General features: G+C 36.8%; 1 protein-coding gene across 2 annotated transcripts; it reads right to left on the reverse strand.

Annotated features, from left to right (window-relative positions):
- Positions 1 to 565: 565 nt before the first annotated feature.
- Positions 566 to 20883, reverse strand: plat (plasminogen activator, tissue). Of its 2 annotated transcripts, XM_067394299.1 has the most exons (18): positions 20828 to 20883; positions 20042 to 20114; positions 19818 to 19953; positions 13130 to 13222; positions 13006 to 13048; positions 12744 to 12788; positions 11365 to 11499; positions 10694 to 10804; positions 8855 to 9029; positions 8557 to 8648; positions 8294 to 8468; positions 7635 to 7720; positions 6693 to 6755; positions 5126 to 5333; positions 3859 to 3995; positions 2926 to 3066; positions 2655 to 2803; positions 569 to 2563 (listed from the first exon to the last, which is right to left on the reverse strand). In XM_067394299.1, the coding sequence occupies exons 1-18, from the start codon at positions 20877 to 20879 to the stop codon at positions 2402 to 2404; spliced, it is 2076 nt and encodes a 691-aa protein (XP_067250400.1). In that variant the 5' UTR covers positions 20880 to 20883; the 3' UTR covers positions 569 to 2401. The 2 variants fall into 2 exon arrangements, with proteins under 2 accessions (XP_067250401.1, XP_067250400.1); XM_067394300.1 differs by lacking the exon at positions 12744 to 12788 and having other exon boundaries at positions 566 to 2563.
- Positions 20884 to 21123: the final 240 nt, after the last annotated feature.

Here is a 21123-nt window from a genome sequence, read left to right on the forward strand (position 1 = left end):
TGCTTTCTCTGTAAAGCTGCTTTGAAACGATATGTATCATGAAAAGCGCTATACAAATAAATGTGAATTGAATTTAATTGAATATTTTGTTTTTCTACTATTAAGGTCTATTTAATGGCTCTTGTTGCATGTTATGTTGGGTTTGACTGCGCTATGGTTGGGCAACACCCAGTCACTAGAAGAGCAGTTCCAGAGTCGAACCTCTCAATGGTGCTGGAGGCTTTGGCTCAACAACGTTTTGAACCCCTGGGAAATATTTCCCGTAAGATTTCGTCTTTCAAGACCGCTCTGTTCCTGGTCTTGGTGTTAGTGATTTGCTTTCTGCTTTTCACCCACCTCCTTCCTCCTCCATGGAAGAACAGAGGTTGAATGCTCTGTGTCTTGCGGATTTACTTGGACAGGATCAGCTCTTTCAGGAGGAGGACCAGGTACCCCATTTTTAAGCCTCTCTCATTGGCTTGTGGAAGCTATATCTTTATGAAACTAAGGGAGTGCAGCCTCCAGGGGGCCTCAGAGCACACTCCACTAGGAGTATGGCTGCTTCTTGGGCTCTGTTTAAGGGAGCTTCCTTACAAGACAAATGTGCCACTGCAAGCTGGGACTCTCCCCATATGTAAGTCAGATACTACCGGCTTGATGTCACCAGGTACTTTATGCACTTTGGTAAGGGGCGGTCCCTTACCTGGCATTGGTTACACGTTCCTGTCTATCAAGCCATACCTGGTGCAATTGGATTCTTCTGCAGAAGTCAAGTATGGATGCCCTTCCCATAGGTGGAACACTCAATGTTTCAGAGAACTGGGGTTACAAACAGTTGGGGAAGGTCTCGTTTTTTTAATTTTCATTACTAGCTGTTCACACATAGGCAATAAAAATAGCGCTAAGTACATGAAAAGTCATACAGATAGCCCCTTTAAAAGATTAGTCTAAAATTTTCCTGATAATTTACTCACCCCCATGTCATCCATGATGTCTTTCTTCAGTCGAAAAGAAATGAAGGTTTTTGATGAAAACATTCCAGGATTATTCTCATTATAGTGGACTTCAATGGCCTCCAAACGGTTTCAGTGCAGCTTCAAAGGTCTTTAAATGATACCAGACGAGGAATAAGAGTCTTATCTAGCGAAATGATTGGTCATTTAAAAAAAAAAAATACAACTGTATATGCTTTATAAACACAAATGATCGCCTTTGCATGTGCTTCTGCTTTCCGTATTCTTCAAAAAGCTTACGCTGTATGTCCTACACCTTCCCTGTACAACTTATGGAATGAACGTGGCGCCAGTTTTTCCGTAAGTAGAATAGGGAAGGCATAGGACATACAGCGTAAGCTTTTTGAAGAATACGGAAAGCTGACAACTGATGAATGAAAGACATCTCAGATGACATGGGGGTGAGTAAATTATCAGGAAAATTTTATTTGAAAGTGAACTAATCCTTTAAGGAAAGAAACACAAGGATGTGAGTTTTTTTCTGCACTCACCTATTATTCGACAATTCCATAATTAATCTTTCAAATTCATACAATTATAGTGTGAATTCACAAAATCATCTCGCATTTATAAAGAATATTTGTTATACAGAAGACAAAGATCTGTTTCCATTTCACGTTTTATAAAAAGTCTGTTGAAAGTAATGTACAAGCATTTACTGTAAAACAACAATAATTTAGCACTAGCTGCTCAATATGTATAAAAGTTTATAAAATATGTTAAATAGTTAAATATTAACTTAATATGCATCCCAACATCTAAAGTCGGTAATAATATTAGATCTGGGTTAATAAAGATATTTTGCAGTCAAACATCCAGTTAACAAGGACCTAAAGTCGTATTAAATACAGTCAAATGAACTTTACATAAATCTGTTTGGATCAACACAGAAACACTGACCATGAAACAAACGTCTCTCTGACCCAGCAGAAGTGTAGTGTTAAAAACCTGTACAATTATTAAGATCGAACATCATTATAAGAGCTGAAGCGTCATGTAACATCAAAAGTGCCATCTTTGCTATATAAAAGCAAAACAAAAGTAAAATATGAAGTACTTTTAAAGGATCTTGTGCACCAGTTTGCACTTTAGCACCCTGAAGTCTCATCCTTTTGCAGAACTTTCGATTTGGAAGCTGAAATTGAAGGCCACATTGTGTGGTGTAAATCAAAAACATGGTCTTTGGATTCAGATTTCTTGTCTTGTGTGCAACATGATCGACTCGCAGCATCAGTTTCACATTCCCACACCATGTCACTGATGGTTTCCTCCTCAAATGCCACTTAAAACAACTGGAGAGCAGGTCAAATATAGTCCATCAGGTGTGAAGTTCGGTGAATGTGGAGATGTTTTCCCCATCACCTATTTTCCGTACCCAACAGTCTCTGTATTTTGTGTCTTCGTTTGTCTCAGTTTGCTCTCATCCTGCTGGAGATCCAGTTTGAGTATTTTGTGACACGTGTGTAAACGCCAGGTATGTCTTTCTTCCCGCAACCGTCACCCCAGCTGATTAAACCCATCAAAATCATTCTGCCATTCTTCTGACAAACCAGAGGACCACCGGAATCCCCCTAAAGAAAGACCAGGAGAAACTGTTCAATCAAGATGCACAAATCATTTCACAAACTGTTTAACTAGCATGTGCTGAATGTGGCGTGTCACCTTGCAGGCGTCGTCCAGGCCACGCGTGTCTCCGGCGCACAGCATGTTTGAGGTGACCAGACGGCCGGACAGCTTCTCCGGTACACACTGATCCTGCGGCCACAACCGCACCATACCACGCTTGATTCTCTCCGAGTAAAACGGAGAAACTGAGAGAGACAGCGACAGAAGGAAAGAGTTCAATTATTATACAATACCTCAAGTGTTATTTGGACTATCAAGGAGCACTACCAAAAAAATTGGTCTTGTTTTTCTGTAACGCTGATCTTACACTCTTCCTCTTTCCCATATCCAGAGATCTCACACTCCGTCCAATCCGGTAAAGCCAGGTTAGGTTCTGGTAAACATGCAGGAAGAACTTCTGGAGAGTAGATGGCACAGATACCGGACTCGCTCTTCAACTTGAACAGAGCTGAAGACACAAAGTCAGAATTACTTACAAATGAAATTAACTACCTGTATTTAAAACCTATTAAATAAAGTCACATGATATGATAGTATGGACTAGTGTTTCTGATATTCTACTGTTGCAAACCATGTCATAAGCATTAAAAAATACTCTTTTTAAAACTTTTTTAAAAATTAGCCAATAAATTAAAAAAAGTCTAAACTATATTAAATATGCATATAAATATTTATATTTTAAATAAATGCTGTTCTTTTAAACTCTTTATTCTTCAAAGAATCCTGAAAAATAAAGTGCATCACGGTTTCCACAAAAATATGAGCTGTTTTCAACATTGATAATATTCATAAATGTTTCTTGAGCAGCAGATCATCATATTAGAATGATTTCTGAAGGATCATGTGACACTGAAGACTGGAATAATGATGCTGAAAATTCAGCTTTGATCACTGGATATAAATTACACTTTAAAATATATAAAATTGTCATTTTACATTTGTAATAATATATCACAATTTTTTATGTATTTGGTGAACCAACACCTAAACAAAATAAATAAAAATATATAAAATAAGTAAAATATATAAAAAAATATATGATAAATTGATAGAAACCCTAAAAAGATGATTGAGATTGTAAGTCAATGTCACAATAAACAGTGTTTTTAGTTGAACTGGTTCTGTTGAAATTTCCACTCGTCACAGTGACACCAGCTGATTGTGAGGTGATGATGATCTTAATAATCATTAAGATCTGTTTCATGCGTGTAACCGTGTAGAATGTTTGTGTAAGTCTCACCGATATCATTGTCATACGTCTCGTCGTCGTACTGCTCGTGGATCCAGTATTTCTCCACGTCAAAGATCTGCTCGCTGCTGGAGTTCTGAAGCCTGAAGGTTCGACCTAAAACCACCTGAAGATGCTTCTCCTCAAATCTAAACACAGATAAAAGAAGTCATATTATAACATTATAACTACAAAATGCAAAAAAAAAAAAAAAAAAAGTTGTTCACAATCAAGATCTTTGTCTTGTTTTCAGTAAAATTGAAACGTCTTTAAAACAAAATACAGGGTATCTGCAGGATTTTTAAAATCAAATTTAAGGCTTTTTAAAGGGTTAGTTCACCCAAAAATGAAAATTGTGTCATTTATTACTCACCCTCATGTTGTTCCACACCCGTAAGACCTTCATTAATCTTCAGAACACAAATTGAGATATTTTTGATGAAATTCGATGGCTCCGTGAAGCCTGAGCAATGACATTTCCTCTCTCAAGATCCATTAATGTACTAAAAATACATTTAAATCAGTTCATGTGAATACAGTGGTTCAATATTAATACTATAAAGCCACGAGAATATTTTTGGTGCGCCAAAAAAACCCCGAAATAACGACTTATATAGTGATGACCGATTTCAAAACACTGCTTCAGGAAGAGCTTGAGAGCATTATGAATCAGTGTATCGAATCATGTTTTGGATCGTGTGTCAAACCGGCAAACTGCTAAAATCACATGACTCAGGCGCTGCGAACCGCTGATTCGACACACTGATTCATAACGCTCCGAAGCTTCATGAAGCAGTGTTTTGAAATCGGTCATCACTATATAAGTCGTTATTTAGTTTTTTTTGGAGCACCAAAAATATTCTCGTGACTTTATAATATTAATATTGAACCACTGTACTCACATGAACTGATTTAAATGTGTTTTTAGTACATTATTGGATGATGAGAGAGGAAATGACATTGCTCCCTATGAAGGCCTCACGGAGCCATCGGATTTCATCAAAAATATCTTAATTTGCGTTCCGAAGATTAACGAAGGTCTTACGGGTGTGGAACGACATGAGGGTGAGTAATTAATGACCAATTTTTTTTGTATTTTTGGGTGAACTAACCCTTTAAGACATTTAAGAAAGGTAGGTCAATGTTTATGGTAAAGGTGCCAAGAATGATTTGATTGAAGGTCCTGATGAAGGCAATGAGATTAGTGAATTAAAATCACTTGACAGCAGTGAAACTGACCCAAACACACACACACAATACAGGCCGAGCGGACACACACCTCTCCTGGAAGCAGTGAGCAGCGGAGAGGATCCAGCAGGAGTCGATGAGGACACCGCCGCAACGGAAGCTGTAGGCTTTGGAACGCGGCCAATACGCGTTGATGGCGACCTGCCACGGCTGCTCACGGATATCGCTGACCTGACCTCCACGAATCCTGAACATGGGCAGAGAGTTCGAAGGAGCTTCGATGCGCTGACCGCAGGAACCTGAGCGAGAGAGATGGAGGAAAGTGTGGGAAAACTCTGTCAGTTCCCTTTTTAGTGCTTAATCCCATTCGGTACACACAGTTCAGTCATTTACTGGAGTCCATTTCCAGAAAAATTCAGGTAGTGGGTCTGCACGATAATGGTTAAACTAATAATCATGATTATTTAGCTTAAAAATTATAATCTTGATTATCACAATAGCTTTTCATTAGATTTATTGCACCTTCATGTAAGAACACAATCAGAATACTCAAGATCAACTCGCAAGCAAGATTTATTCTACGTTATCTCTCTACACAGCAAAATCCCAGAGTTAAATCAACTCTGCTCAGAGTAAATATGGTCCCTCTCTAAATAGTGTTAAAATAACACTGAATCAGAGTTAAATTTAATGAGATAATCAACCAATTATTTAAGTAATGTTTCTGCATTATTGATGAACACCTGCTGTTAACAAGCAGAATCACTGAAGAAATAAGAAAAACTCCAGTCATAGCCTTATTAATTGCTTAAACATCTCATTAACTTTAATTATGCTTCAGTGTTATTTGAACACTATTTAGAGAGGGACCATATGTACTCTGAGCAGAGTTGATTTAACTCTGGGGATTTTGCTGTGTACACTGCTGAAATCCCTAAAATTAATTACAATAATTCCAAATGATTTGTATGTTTTATCTATTAAAACAACAAAAAGACTATAATGTATCACAGATGTTTGTGCATTTATTCAGCAACAATATAGTCGCGATTCATGTTTAGATTTATTACAAATATCACAGATGATTATGCTTAAATAATCCAGAGAAGCAGATCAATCGATCAGCCCTATCAGGCAGTGACAACCACATTTACAACAATTCTACACAGTTAACTAGTTGTCAATGCCGTATTTAAACGCACATCAGAGATGTGTCTCTCTTCTGTATGTGCAAGAAAGACAGAAGTACGAGCCTCGACTCACTCGTGTTGCCATATCTTGCTAGAAACAAAACAGCAGACAAGAACAAGCCCATAATAATTAAATAAATTCAAATGCTTTATATTGAAAGAACAAAATATCATGACATTCACCTGCCCACTTAAATAACTCCATAAACTTGTTTGTTTATTAGCCAAGCCCAAACAGCGCACCCCAAAACGCTTAAAATAAGTGGACATGGCAACGCTCTGTGCAGCTGCCTTACAAACACAAAACTTGGGAGCGCAACGTGTTCTGTACACACAAAACAATAAATTCATCTAAAATTATTCTTTTCATGTGAGATGGTAAAATACCACCCAGAACACCCTAGAGTCACTTTTACCTCTCGTTTTCTTTATAAAATGTACTAGTCTAGTTATCTTTCACAGTCTCACCTTGATTGTTGGTGGTTGCAGGGGCTCGTGGTCCAAGTGTGGTGATTGAAGGAGTTTTCCTCGCTGTGGAGAAAAGACAAACATGGTTCAAAAAACAAGGGAGGGACAGTCTCTCAAACTCTGTTTTATTAGTGGACAAACAATGTCAGGTAGTCAAAAATATTACAAACTTGAAAGTATTTAATTGCATATATATAGGACTCTCCGAAAGGAACCCAATCAAATTGAATTATTATTAGTAGTAACACTTTTATTTCTATTGGTTATTACACTTTCAGAACAATTTTTTTCCAGCTGATGAATGATAAAAACAATGACAGCCAATCAGAATCCATCCTGCTTTAAGAGCTCGAGCATTTAAAGCGTCAGATAACAAAACTACAGAGTGCTTAGAATAAAAACAATATTGTCTGCTGGTGTGGATACTAATATAGTTATCATTAGTTATCTATATAGTTATCATTCTTGGTGTGAACGGCCTTAAAGGGATAGTTCACCCAAAAATGATCCTGCATTGCATCAGAGGTCACGCTTCCGCCATAAGTCGACTTGCGTACAGATGTTTATTGGAAGCAGGTTTTTATAGTTTATAAAGTTGTAAATATTAGATATAGAGCTGTATGGATTATTTTTATGATGGATGCATGTGCCTTTTGGGCTTCAAAATCTCACCCCCCATTCACTACCATTATAAAGCTTGGAGGAGCAAGGATATATATTTTTTTTATACAACTCTGATTGTGTGCGTTTAAAAGAAGATACTCATAAATGCATTTAGGATGGCTTGAGGGTGAGTAAATCATGGGATAATTTTCATTTTTGGGTGAACTATCCCTTAAGACTAAACATTCCACCGCATCTGTTAGTCATGTGCTGTAGATCAGTGACTAATGTATTTGTGAGGTGTATTGATCAGTTGTCATGGCAGCACTGCAGACTTACGGCACTTGGGGACGTCACAGAGCTCCCAGGTCAACTGAGAACCTTTATAGACGTGACACCAGGGGCTGAGGTCACCGTCCGGGTTCCTGTGTGTGATAAAATTCACGTAATTACCATGCAATCCACCAATCCATTAGTCAAAACAATTGACAATATACATTTTTTTTTGTTGTGAAATAAGCATTTGATGTCAGTGCTTTTGGGACAGGATGCATGAACGGATGAATGCATGAATGCATTATCACATTGTTAAGTTTGGTGTTTTTAAGCCAAACAAAGAGGCTGAATTTTGCGTAATAATATTTAGATTTTAAGTAGGTTTTATTTACACAAATGTGCATTTCTTACTTGCACTGTATATTGATTCAAAAGTTTAAGTTTAAAGTTTAATAAACACTGTTACTGATAATCCTCATTTTGGCTGCGTGAGATTCTCCAGCTTTGTTGTTGTTGAGCTGTTAAAGCTCCGCCCTCTTCTGGAAAGGGGGCGGGAGCAGCAGCTCATTTGCATTTAAAGGGACACACACAAAAACGGCGTGTTTTTGCTCAAACTCAAATGGGGCAAATTTGACAAGCTATAATAAATGATCTGTGGGGGATTTTGAGCTTCACACACACATTCTAGAGATTTATATTATTCAACTTCTAATTCATCGTACCTGCAGAAGTTGTGGCTGCCGATGCCCGTCTCTCTGGCGTCGGGTCTCCATGCGTTGTATATCTTACGAGACACTGCGGCTGAATCCCACGGCAGACACTTCAAACCGCTGCGTGTGACGGCTTTCGTCCCTCTGTAGGTCTGTCCTGATCCCTGTGCACACTCTAGATAGGGGTCTGACATGATAACACAGCACACAACATTAGTAGACTATATGGATACGGATGTTTGTGTCTACAGTATGTGTGTGCTGAATGATTGTACCTATTATGCAGGTTGGTACAGAACAAAACTCCCATGAGACCTGAGCCTTTTTATAAACATAACACCAGGGTTTAGTGTCTCCGTCTGGATTCCTGAGGAATAAAACACAACCCAAACACTACAATTACTCACCAAAAACACAATGCAGCTACTGTTACTGCACAAAAGCAACACGCTGGTGCATGGTGACATCAATTTGCAAATTGCACGGAAGAGCAATATGAAAAAATACATTAACGTTCAACAAATAATTCCATGCATGAATTAATTCATGCTAGAAGAGGAAGAGCATGTGTACCTGCAGTAGTTGTGGTTGCCCAGTCCCAGGGTGTTGGCCTCTGGTCTCCTGGCAGTGAATTTCTTTCCTCGGAGTGAGCTGGAATTCCAGTTAATACACTCCAGTCCTGACATGCTCATGCCCCAGCTGCCACGGTAACCTGACCCCTGACCCCTCAAACATCTCTCACCTGTGTCTAAGAGAAGCAAGCAAGAAAAGCAGACAGTATTCAGCTACAGTGGTCTGGTCAAGCTGCTTTGAAACTGTAGTTTTTCAAGTTACAAGACACTAATAAATCATGATAATTTAGTTAAACTGCAGTAGGTAAGTTTACATGCACTCATTTTCTTCAACCAGAAAAAGCTAAATACACACATTTTTACTAGAAACTAACAATACTAAAAACAGTAAGTTATACTAGTTATACTAATTGTACTAGCAACTAACAATACTAAAGTTGTACTAGTTAGTTATACTAATTTTACTCACAACAATACTAAAAAAGTAAGTTGTACTAGTTATACTAATTGTACTAGCAACATTACTAAATATAGTATGTTATGCTAGTTATACAAATTTTACAAGCAACTAACAATACTAGAAACAATAAGTTATACTAGTTATACTAATTGTATTAGCAACCAACAATACTAAAAAGTTGTACTAGTTATACTAATTTTACTTGCAACAATACTAAAAATAGTAAGTTATACTAATTTTACTAACAATACTAAAATTAGTAAGTTATAGTAGTTAGTTATACTATTTTTAATACTAGCAATTTATAATTCTAAAAATATTAAGTACCAGTTCTAACTGTACTAGCAAATAACAAAAGTAAACATAGTGTGTTTTGCTAGTTATACAAATATTACAAGCAACTAACAATATTAGAAACAATACAACAAACAATACAAGTTATACTATTTATACTAATTGCACTAGCAACTAACAATACTAAAAAGTTGTACCAGTTATACTAATTGTACTAGCAACTAACAATAGTAAACATAGTGTGTTATGCTAGTTATACAAATTTTACAAGCAACTAACAACATTAGAAACAAGTTATGCTAGTTATTTTAATTGCACTAGCAACTAACAATACTACAAAGTTGTACTAGTTAGTTATACTAATTTTACCAGCAGCTAACAATATTAAAATTAGTCAGTTATACTAGTTGTACTACTACTTGTACTAATTCTAAAAATAGCAAGTTGTACTAGTTATACTAATTGTACTAGCAACTAACCATACTAAAAACTTGTACTAGTTAGTTATACTAACTAATTTTACTAGTAACTAACAATACTAAAATATTAAGTTATACTACTTTTACTAGCAACTAACAATATTAAAATGATTAAGTTATACTAGTTGTACTACTTTTACTAGCAACTAATAATTATAAAAAATGGTAAGTTGTATTAGTTATACTAATTTACTAGTAACTAACAATACTAAAAATAGTAAGTTATACTACTTTTACTAGCAACTAATAATTATAATAATAGTAAGTTGTATTAGTTATACTAATTTACTAGCAACTAACATTATTAAATATAGTAGATTATACTAACTATACAAGTTTTACAAGCAACTAACAATACTAGAAACAATACGTTATACTAGTTATACTAGCTATACTAGCAACTATCAATAATAAAAAGTTATAACGGTTATATTAACTATACTAGTAACTAACAATACTAAAAATAGTAAGTTATACTACTTTTACTAGCAACTAATGATACTAGTAAAAACAGTAAGTTTACTAATATAACTGAAAGCATCTAAATGCAGTGACAAACAGTATAATTAATAGTAAATATGTATTTTGCTACAAGATCAAAACTTACTGATTTCACACTGTGTTCCTGTGAAGCCTGGCGGACACTGGCAGATGAAGTCACTGGAGTAAAGGGCTTCTTTACACGTTCCTCCATTATAACACTTAGACATGAAACATGCTGAGGAACAGGAAGAAAAACAGAACAATAAATATCTATGCACATTCATATCCTGAGGACTATTTCTGACTTTAATAAATTATATCTGCTGCTCTGTGTGACATTTCTATGGTAAAATGCTATTTTAAGTGTGCTACGTACATTTTTGGTCTTTCCAAAGTATTTGTAATTGGGTGTAAAGTCTTTTTATATAATATTTACATCATTTTATATTTAGAAAGAGGACAACTTTTACAACATCCATAAATTGTGGTCAAGTTGTAATACTTATAATCCCATGCATAATTCGAAATGACAGGTGTTTTTAATTCCAGTGAATTTTCCATGATTTCAGAACACAGGATGAGAATATAGTGTTGAGCGAGTGACTCATGGGGAGGAAACGCTCGGCACTGAAATTTAAATGATTTGAAATAATGAAAATAGGTGGTGCTTCAGAAATTCTGTGGTTTTCATGCAGTGGAGACACACACACAACAGGGGAAACATAAACATATACATTTTATACTTTTTATACACTTATTAAAAAGTTTAGTCTATTAGAGTGTGTGGTCACTCACTGGTCACTGGGATCTCATGACAGCGGACTCTTGCTCGTCCGGTGCAGCGGCAGAATTCAACTTTTGGACCCTTCCATCGCAACCACGTCGCCCCCATGTCTCTGACCGCAGCCGAATCAGTGTCCACACAAGATTCTGACACACACACACAAAATGACACGGAAATGGACATAATGATTGTGGTTAGGGATAAATGCAAATTAAATGACTCAAGCATTCTCCTCCACAGCTGAAACACAGACTGGGTTAGGACAGAGAGGACAGAAGCAAACAGAGGACAAAAGTGAGGCTGTGTTGCTTCACTGTGTTTGTCCTGAATGCTGAAGTTCTGCTTGAGAATGTGTGACATTCATGCTTTCCCTGCTTATATTGCGCCCCCTAGTGGACAACATGGACAACAACACACTGAGGACACATATAGTAGAATGCTATTTTGAATACTATACTATTTGACTATTTGTAGTATACAGCCTATTAAAAAACAAAATAATAATAAAGTATTAAAATAAACTATTATAAATATATATATGTATAGTATTATATAATACATATAATGTATATATATATATATATATATATATATATATATATATATATTTTTTTTTTTTTTTTTATAGATATATTTTTACACACATGCACACAATTAACTGTCTTTTGCTAAATTAAATTGTTTAAATTAAATTGTTTTTCATCCAATTTTGTGTAAAAATTACTTTTCACAGTTTGGTCAAATAATTAAAATATGTATAACTTTTTATATATAGCCATATTGTCTCTGGCACAAAAACAATAAGTGATTTTAAATGAATTAGCGTAGAGCGAACTGATTCACTAGAATCACGTTACAGCTGCTCGTAGGTAAAGGTAGCTTGCAGTTGGAAAAGCCACAATAACACATTGCACAATAGCATTGAAAGGCATATTTAGGTTAGTAGCATTACAGTCAAAAGAAAACATGACATGACACTGAATTATTAAGCCAGCTTGTCCTGCAGAGTTTAGCTCCAACCCCAAAGAAACACACCTGAACCAGCTAATCAAGCTCTTGCATACTAGAAACTTAAAGTCAGGTGTGTTGAGACAAGTTGGAGCTGAACTCCGCAGGACAGTCGCCCTGAGTTTGGACACCCTGGGGGCGGGGCTTAAACTTAAAGGCACAGAACAAATTCTGATTGGATAAACTTTTTGCTTGCACACAGTCAGCTGCATCCGAAATTGCACACTTTCCTATTGTATAGTAGATGAAAAAGATCCACTGGAGAGGATTTGTGAATGGCGGTGAAGCAAAGCAACTGACATTGTTTGGTCACATGGCGAATGTGATACGTCCGGATTTTTTTTGAGAGGTCGCAAAGTAACTACTTATTCAAAATAGGTACCTTTCGGACGCAGCCGACGTGTTGTCGTCTGCCAGGGGACAGAATCTAGAAAATACATAAATAAATATGATGAAAAGGAAAGAGATTTATTATTGTTTATTGACGTCTTACACCAGCAGAAGTGTTGGTCATAAGCTAACCATGTGAGTTCGCCTCCGTTGTATTACATGCGTACAGGAAATTAGCATGCTGCATACTGCAGACACAATATGAGTAGTATATGGTGAAGTTATTTTGAATAAAGCCAGAGAGTAAAACTCACCTCTGTAAGTGCGTGTGCCTCTCTTCTGCCTGTGATGCATCACCTGTCAGAGACGCAGAATGTTCAATACAGATATCATCCATTAAGACCTTTATCACACACACACACTCACACACACACTTACAGTGGGATCTGCAGCGCTGCACAGAACAGGCAGAAGCAGCAGCAGGTTCAGTAATAATTTCATGTTCTCCTGTATATATCTCTCTGTAAACACCTGCAAAACAAACAGAAATGATTGTTACACATTTGCATGATGTTATTACTCATAATTTGTTCTTGCATGGAAAATTAATTTGTGCTTCGTTTAAATATTCTCTGATAATTATTTTAAAACATATTTGTAGTCGATGTACAGTAAGAGTACAGAGCTCAGCTATAACATTAATGTGGAAAGTCTGATGAAAAAACAAAAAGTTCATAGAACTAAAACCATAAAATACTTAAACATAAATAAACATTAACTGAAATAAAATATAAAAAATAATAAAATACCCCTCAGGTAATTTATTAGAGCTTGTCAAATTTGCCTCTGTTTGGGTGTGAGCAAAAACACGCCATTTTTGTGTGTGTCCCTTTAAATGCAATTGAGCTCCGCTTTCCAGAAGAGGGCGGAGCTTTAACAGCTCAAAAACAACAAAGCTGGAGAATCTCACGCGAAAGTTTTCAGCCTTACATTGTTCAAACCGGAGTCGACACTGATGGAGAGACTCAAGAAGAAGTTACAAACTAGTGGATAAATTTAAATAAGTGAAATCATAATCAACCACCCCTTTAAAGTGTTGGGGCCGTTCACACAGAACGCGTTTTTCTATTCAATGCGCTACTTTCCCATTGTTTTTCTATGTTAACACGCGCTTGACATTTACACGCAGCGCCGCTCATCAATGTCAGTTCCAAAACAGTGGACCAATCAGAGCAGCTGTGTCTGAAACCGCTCCCTATCCACTTTATAGTCCACTATATTGGGTGTCGGCCATTTTGTAGTGGTGTCCGAATTCTGAGTGAACGACTTCATTCCCTACATTCGTTCACTACTTTATACCCACAATTCTCTCTGATTTCGAGTGTACATTCGATGTACACTTGCTGAAGCACTATTTACCAAAATCCTATTTTTTTTAACCTTTTTTTACATTTTTTTTTTATTAATCACTACTTGAATAAAACCTACTAAAATGTAGGGGGACATTATTATATAGATGAATTAAAAAAAAAAAAGAAATTTAATGTGTTTTACTAACAGCAATGTGTTTTAATAATTTGTGGCACTGTTAACTCATTAAACTTTAAAAGATGATAATTTAGTGGATGATTTAAAAAAATTCGTTAATCATAGGTAGCGTATTCAAATCATAACGGTCGCCTGAGGGCGCTCAAAGACCACGTCATCTGTGAGCGCGATCGTTTCTAACAACTTTATTAAAAAGGATAAATACATGAAATTATATACACTTGTTAATGTGTTTATTTTTGTTTGCAGTATTTTATAGTATTAAATGATTATGAACACATTAAGCATGACAAAAAAATATACATCGATTAAACTACAAAGCTGGCACAGAGGCATGTATGATTACAAAATAAAGTCATTATGATTGTTATTGTTATTAACATTGTTTTATAATGTAAATGACATGTAGGATAAAATAGTTTTATCGTGTGTCGAGCCGTTTCTGAGACAGATATCTCCGACACACAAGCTGTGTCTGAAACCGCTCCCTATCCACTATATAGTCCACTATATCGGGTGTCGGCCATTTTGTAGTGGCGTCCGAATTCTGAGTGAACGACTTCATTCCCTACATTCGTTCACTACTTTATACCCACAATTCTCTCTGATTTCGAGTGTACATTCCATGTACACTTGCTGAAGCACTATTTCCCAAAATCAAATTTTTAACCTTTTTTTTTTTTTTAATCACTACTTGAATAAACTATAGGAATATAAGGAACTCGGAGGCGGGGCAAGCGTTGCGAGCTTCTGTTTACAGTAGCAAGTTGGCATGACAACTGTTTTATATGACGGCAACATGATGGAGGAGGCGCTCATTATTATCTTATTTTCCTTTTTTCCATGTCAAAACTTGTATCTGTCAATACTGCTGTTTGCCTATTTCTATTATTTCCGTTATTGTCGTTATTGCCTCACGTCTCAAAAGCGCGTCTCGAGACCCTCGCGTTCTACGTTGCGTTTAAAAAAAAAAAAAAAAAAAAAAACACTCCTGAGCAGCGCGTCTCGCGTTTTTAGACGCAAAGACGCGTTCTGTGTGAACGGCCCCTTAGAAATTAAAAAAAAAAAAATATTAGTAAAAACTATAGTATCTCAATGATACTAAAATAACAAAAAAAATGACAAAAATGTGTCATGGCATCAGCAGAAATGCAATGAGTTTCCACTTATAAACAAATTTCTGTGGTGATGCGTGGGCATTTCAGTCTAAAAAAAGAAAGGGTTTAATGGCTTTATGATCCGTTTTTTTCTTTTGTCTGACACTGTGAGTGTCCCGTGTGGAACTACAATAGAGACTTCAACACTGACCACAAAACAGAGAAAAGAGTTTGTGCTTCTTGAACAGGAATGAGTCAAATCACCACATCACACACACACTGGGTTTCCATGATTTATAGGGACTTTCCATAGACATAATTGTCTTTGTACTGAATAAACTGTATATTTTGTCCCCTTACACTAATCCTACCCACCACAGAAAACTTTCTGCATTTTTACATTTTCAAAAAACATCACTTAGTATGATTTATAAGCTGCTTTCCTCGTGAGGACCAAAAAATGCTCCCACAAGGACAAGGATTTCAAGCAACTCTGTGTGTGTGTGTGTGTGTGTGTGTGTGTGTGTGTGTGTGTGTGTGATGAAGCCGGACAGGAAGTTTATGGGTCTCTTCCTATTGGCTGCAGTGTCTTGTAAACACAGTTGATTATATGTGTGGGTGTAACTTGAGAAAACAAGGAAGCATTTCTGAGGAACGCAATGATTATGAAAAAAACCTGAAATACCTGATAGTAAAACACATTCACAGTGAAGTCCGTGGACAGCTTGAGTAATAAAGTCTCTGATAAAATAATATTCATGCATTTCAAGGGTCAGTGTGTAGAATACAAACGAACCCGTTCAACCAGCGTTCCTCAGGGTGACGTGCTGTGCTGACTGATTATAGTAGGAATATCCCTAAAGAATGAATAACAGGAACACACCTGTAGATCTCACAGCTGTTTCTCCTAAAAGACAATGAGAATGCAGATCAAATGGAGTCTCTTGTTCCTCAGATGTTTCTCCAGAGGAAAATCCCCCTGTAATCTCACACGTGTTTCCTCCAGAGCTTCAGAAGAGATCTCAACTGTCTCAAACCATCATCAGATTTCCCAAGACACTGATCACTGATCAGATCACTGCATGTCAATAGCTGACTCACTTGCATCTGCGACAGAGTTGGCATTAAATGCAAACACAAAAACACATGCATATAAAGTCAGCACTCCTGCAGTATAATGCAGCGGTTAGTTAACATGGTTTGCATGTTCATTACGGGCGTGAGACATACAGGCACCATGTTGTGCAGGAAACATATGGACCCAGCTGACATGAGAGTGAAAACACACACACACACACACACATGCAACACAGAAGCCCCTTCACAACACACAGACTCAGAAACAACACAATCGGATCTGTCTGACCTGATGTGAGCCGACCGTCTGCAGAATGACACCCTTTTCCTTTCTTAACTGCCTTTCCTTCCGTTCTCCTCTCTTGGTCTCTTTATTATTTGACCTCATTCAGCTCTTATAGTGAGTCAGTATGAAGTCTGTCTTTCTGAGTCACATGCATACAAAACCACAGCCAGCAACAACCACAATATTTTAGTCTAGTTTCCAGTCAAAATATGCTTCAAACACGACTCTTTGATCTGAGAGGTAACACTGCACAACATATAGAGGATGCATCTTAAAGGGGTCCTTGATTATGATTTCACTTTTTTAACTTTAGTTAGTGTGTAATGTTGCTGTTTGAGCATAAACAACATCTGCAAAGTTACAACGCTCAAAGTTCAATGCAAAGGAGATATTTTCTTTTACAGAAATCGCATTTTAAACGGCTGATAGGGACTACGACAATCTTCTTCCTGGGTTAGTGATATCACAAACCCTAAAATTTACATAAACCCCGCCCCCGAGAACACACAACAAAGGGGGCGGGGCCATGTTGGGCTGCTTTAGAGAAGAGGAAGAGTTGTTGTAGTAGTGTTGTTTATTTTACGCCGGACTGCTTCACAAACTAGGGCTGGTTTTGCACAAAAGATGAACATGACGGCACATGCTAGTGGATGAGTTGAATCAACTCCACAGCAACTACATCAATTTATCCACTAACCATTCAGAAACGTCTAAAAGTTGTAACTTCTTCCTGAGTCTCTCCATCAGTGTCGACTCCGGTTTGAACAATGTAAGGCTGAACACTTTCCTCATTTTGGCTGCGTGAGATTCTCCAGCTTTGTTGTTGTTGAGCTGCTAAAGCTCCGCCCTCTCCTGGAAAGCAGCAGCTCATTTGCATTTAAAGGGACACACACAAAAACTGCGTGTATAGGGACAAATTTGACAAGCTATAATAAATGATCTTTGAGCTGAAACTTCACACACACATTCTGGAGACACCAGAGACTTAATAGGGGCATTTAAGGCCCCCTTTAAAATAAGCAGCGTTTGTCTTTTCACAGCATAAAACCCACTACATTTAGACAACATTTGTATTGAAATGGGTGTCACAAATCTTAAAATCAAACAAAACAAATCACATGCAATATTCTTTGCAAACAAGTCTTAATATATTAAGAAATGTTTCTTCTCTGGAATCTGGAAAACAACGAGTTGTTGCATTGAAACTAAGCAACATTTAATAGCCGTCTACATTTGTATGTGTGTGTGTGTGTGTGTGTGATAGAGTGTGAAATCCAATCCCGGGCCCCAAAGGCAGAACAGAGCGTTATTGTCCAGCAGACACAACTCATGTGGGAGGAAGAATGGACGAATAGATTACTGCAAACGTGATGAGTGAGTCTAAAAGCTTGTAAAGGAGTGAAGCTGAGTCACCGCATGCAGAGAGAAAGAAAGGAGAGACACGGTGTTCTCATTACGAGCGTGTATATATCTGCCCTGCATCTGTCCGCCTGTAAGCTCTCGATAAATACCACGGCTGAACCAACGTAGGATAAGAGAAGCTGCCTGCAATTTGAAAGCAAAAAACAACTCTTACTGGCAACATGTTAACGTCAGCACAAGCAGACCTGGTGAGTTATGAGCAGATCTTACTTAAACCAACAAGGTCCTGCCAACCCCCTTAACACAGCAGTGTAAAGCACAAAACTAATGCATCAGAACATGGTCTTAATGTGCTGACTATGATCCGACTGCAAACAAATGCAGAGATATGCACCATAACCCTGGTCTTAATAAAAGCCAGAGGGGTTTTGGCCTGTAGTTTGTCCAATCTAGGTTAGTTTTGGAGCTGTCGTCAAGTGTGTCTGATGCCCGGTATCTCTCATACGGATGACGTTAAACAAGCAGTGCTGGACGTTCATCGGCACGAGCAATGTTGTTTGGTAATTCTGCAGATAAGAGCAGCTTTACACACAGCAGAACTTTATTAGGGCAATATTGAATTCCTGAGCGTCGACGTCACATGAGCCTGAAGGACTTTATACAGACGACATGAATTATAGTCTGATTACTGTAAACGCTGGATCAATGCCTAAGACGACTGCAGTGCAATAACAGCACAGTTTCATGCAGATCTGAACACTGTGTGATACAGAGAGAAACACAAACCAATGCTTTTATACATATATTATGAAAATGTAAAAATTGCGGTTAAACTGAAATTAACTGGTTTTACTGGATCAACCACATTGCAAGTATTTACAGTGTATAAAAATTAACTGACATATCCTTACAATCACATTATTTTATTCTAGATATACATATAGCTAATATAAATAGACAAGATTTTACTTGCATTATAGTTGTTTTTTATACAACGTCACATGTTATACAAAAATACTTAATAAGACTGAATCAAACTGACTGCATTATGACTGAAGTATCCTATAAAATAATAAAGTAGTTTTAAGGAAACAACTGCACATGTTCATGTTTACTGTGTGTGTGTGTGTGTGTGTATAATATATATATATATATATATATATATATATATATATATATATATATATATATATATATATATATATATATATATATATACACAAGTAATAAGTTATTTGGCAGTGTCTCAAATCCCAAACCACAGAAAGAAAGTCAAAAATCACATTGTTTTCATTATACTATTATAATATATAAGCTCAATTTTGCTTATATTATGGCTATTTGCACTGTACAAAATGATAAAACATAATATAATTTTTTTTAATAAATGCATATTATTATATATGACTCAACCTGACTAAATTAGGTTACATTTTAAGTATTAAATAATGAAACAATATAATAGTCATATCATATATAGATAAAAACTTAAGGAAACAGTTACTTATGTTAATGTTTTCAGTGTATTATTTTCAAACACGATGCAATTTTGTAGTCTATATAACTGAAATAAACGCATAACCATAGTGTCTCAAATCACAGCATTTGTGGGCATCATCGGTGCGTTCCTGCAAGTTTTCCTGCATCAGATGTGATTATATGATGCTGTCTAGGAAGAATGTTTTGAAACACAGCCCTGGTTTTGAACTCGAAACCTGTTCAAGCAATAAATAAAGCCGCTGTTTCCAGGTCTTACCTCCCGAAACAAGTGCGCGTTACTCCTCTTCAATGCGCGTAAATGCGTCTTAATCCAAAGTGTCTCTCTGGGTCTCCTCCGGGTCTCTGTGTCTGAGCTCGTGAATCTCAGGATATTTATTCTGGAGGTGATGATGCTGAATGGGGGCGGGGAGAAGGAGAGTGCGTTAGTTCAGTAAGTAATGACATACAGTATCAGTGACGTATCGGGGATGTAATACTTACCCAACAAGTATGTTGGCACTTAAAAACGTATGCATGGAACTGCATAAGCCAACATCAAAGAAACTGTCAGATACTGTTAAAATATCAGACAAAAAGAAGTTCGTTCGGTTTTAGGCGATAAAACAATATAGTATTAAAGACAAAAACGTTTTGTGACACTTACTAATGTTAAAGTGCAGAACTACACATGAGGAGAAATTACTTCATACATGATACTAATACTATAGCTAAAGAAATGTGAACTTAATGGAAAGATGTTTCTGATGTTGCAGAAAACAAGAAAATATTCTTGATTCCTATTTGCCCAGCTGTGTAGTTTAGCTGTAGCGGACATCTGTGAGTCCTTTAGAAGTCTTGGCGTTTTACTCAGCAGAAAATTAAGACAACAAATTAAAAGACTAAATCACCTTGGGCGCCTGTGCTGTAAACCACTAACCCTGGTGTATATTTAGTAGCTCATTCCACAATTATGTGGGTGTATATATTAGCCAAAGTGTGTGTTTTTGAGGGAAAAATCTTTGTGACGTCTCAACTTCCATCATGGAACCAGGCGGGATCTAAAAACAATTGGCCTGGGTTTTGGTCTGGCTTGGTGTGGAGGTGAAAGAACTGAGAACGTAAAACTTTTAGTTGCTAGTTCAAAAGAGGCGCACGTTAAGTAGCAACGATGGCTTGGTTACTATTATTGACAAAGTGGCGACTGTGTGATGTTGCTTTAAATTTCAATAAACAAGAAGTTAATAATGAGTAACATACATTTTAGACACATTATTGCTCACTACTTACTTGTTTTTGTTCCCTCAACGATCCAAACAAAACCACAGCAGAACCGTTCCATGTTTCTTGACGCCTTTGTTGAACGAATTGGTTCAGTGAATAATTCAATGACTCATTTCTTTTGTTCCTGTATAATCGATTGTGTGGATGATTCAATGACTAGTTCATGAAGGAATCAACTCTTGAATGAATCAGTTGAATGAATGATTCAATTCCCATTTATAATAGTCACTTAATTGTTGCCATCTACTGGTGTAAAGATATAAAAACCCCACTGAAACCCCAGCCTGACAGCTGTTAAGTAC

The sequence above is a fragment of the Chanodichthys erythropterus genome, chromosome 9 (genome assembly GCF_024489055.1).
Source record: "Chanodichthys erythropterus isolate Z2021 chromosome 9, ASM2448905v1, whole genome shotgun sequence".
Taxonomy (NCBI): domain Eukaryota; kingdom Metazoa; phylum Chordata; class Actinopteri; order Cypriniformes; family Xenocyprididae; genus Chanodichthys; species Chanodichthys erythropterus.

Excerpts from the sequence above, each read along its gene's own strand:
- plat (XM_067394299.1), bottom strand. The coding sequence starts at position 20,879 with ATGGAACGGTTCTGCTGTGGTTTTGTTTGGATCGTTGAGGGAACAAAA. Across the intron at positions 13,049-13,129 it reads GCAGCGCTGCAGATCCCACT|GTGATGCATCACAGGCAGAA; the intron begins GTAAGTGTGTGT and ends CGTCTCTGACAG. Across the intron at positions 2,564-2,654 it reads GCCTGGACGACGCCTGCAAG|GGGGATTCCGGTGGTCCTCT; the intron begins GTGACACGCCAC and ends GTCTTTCTTTAG.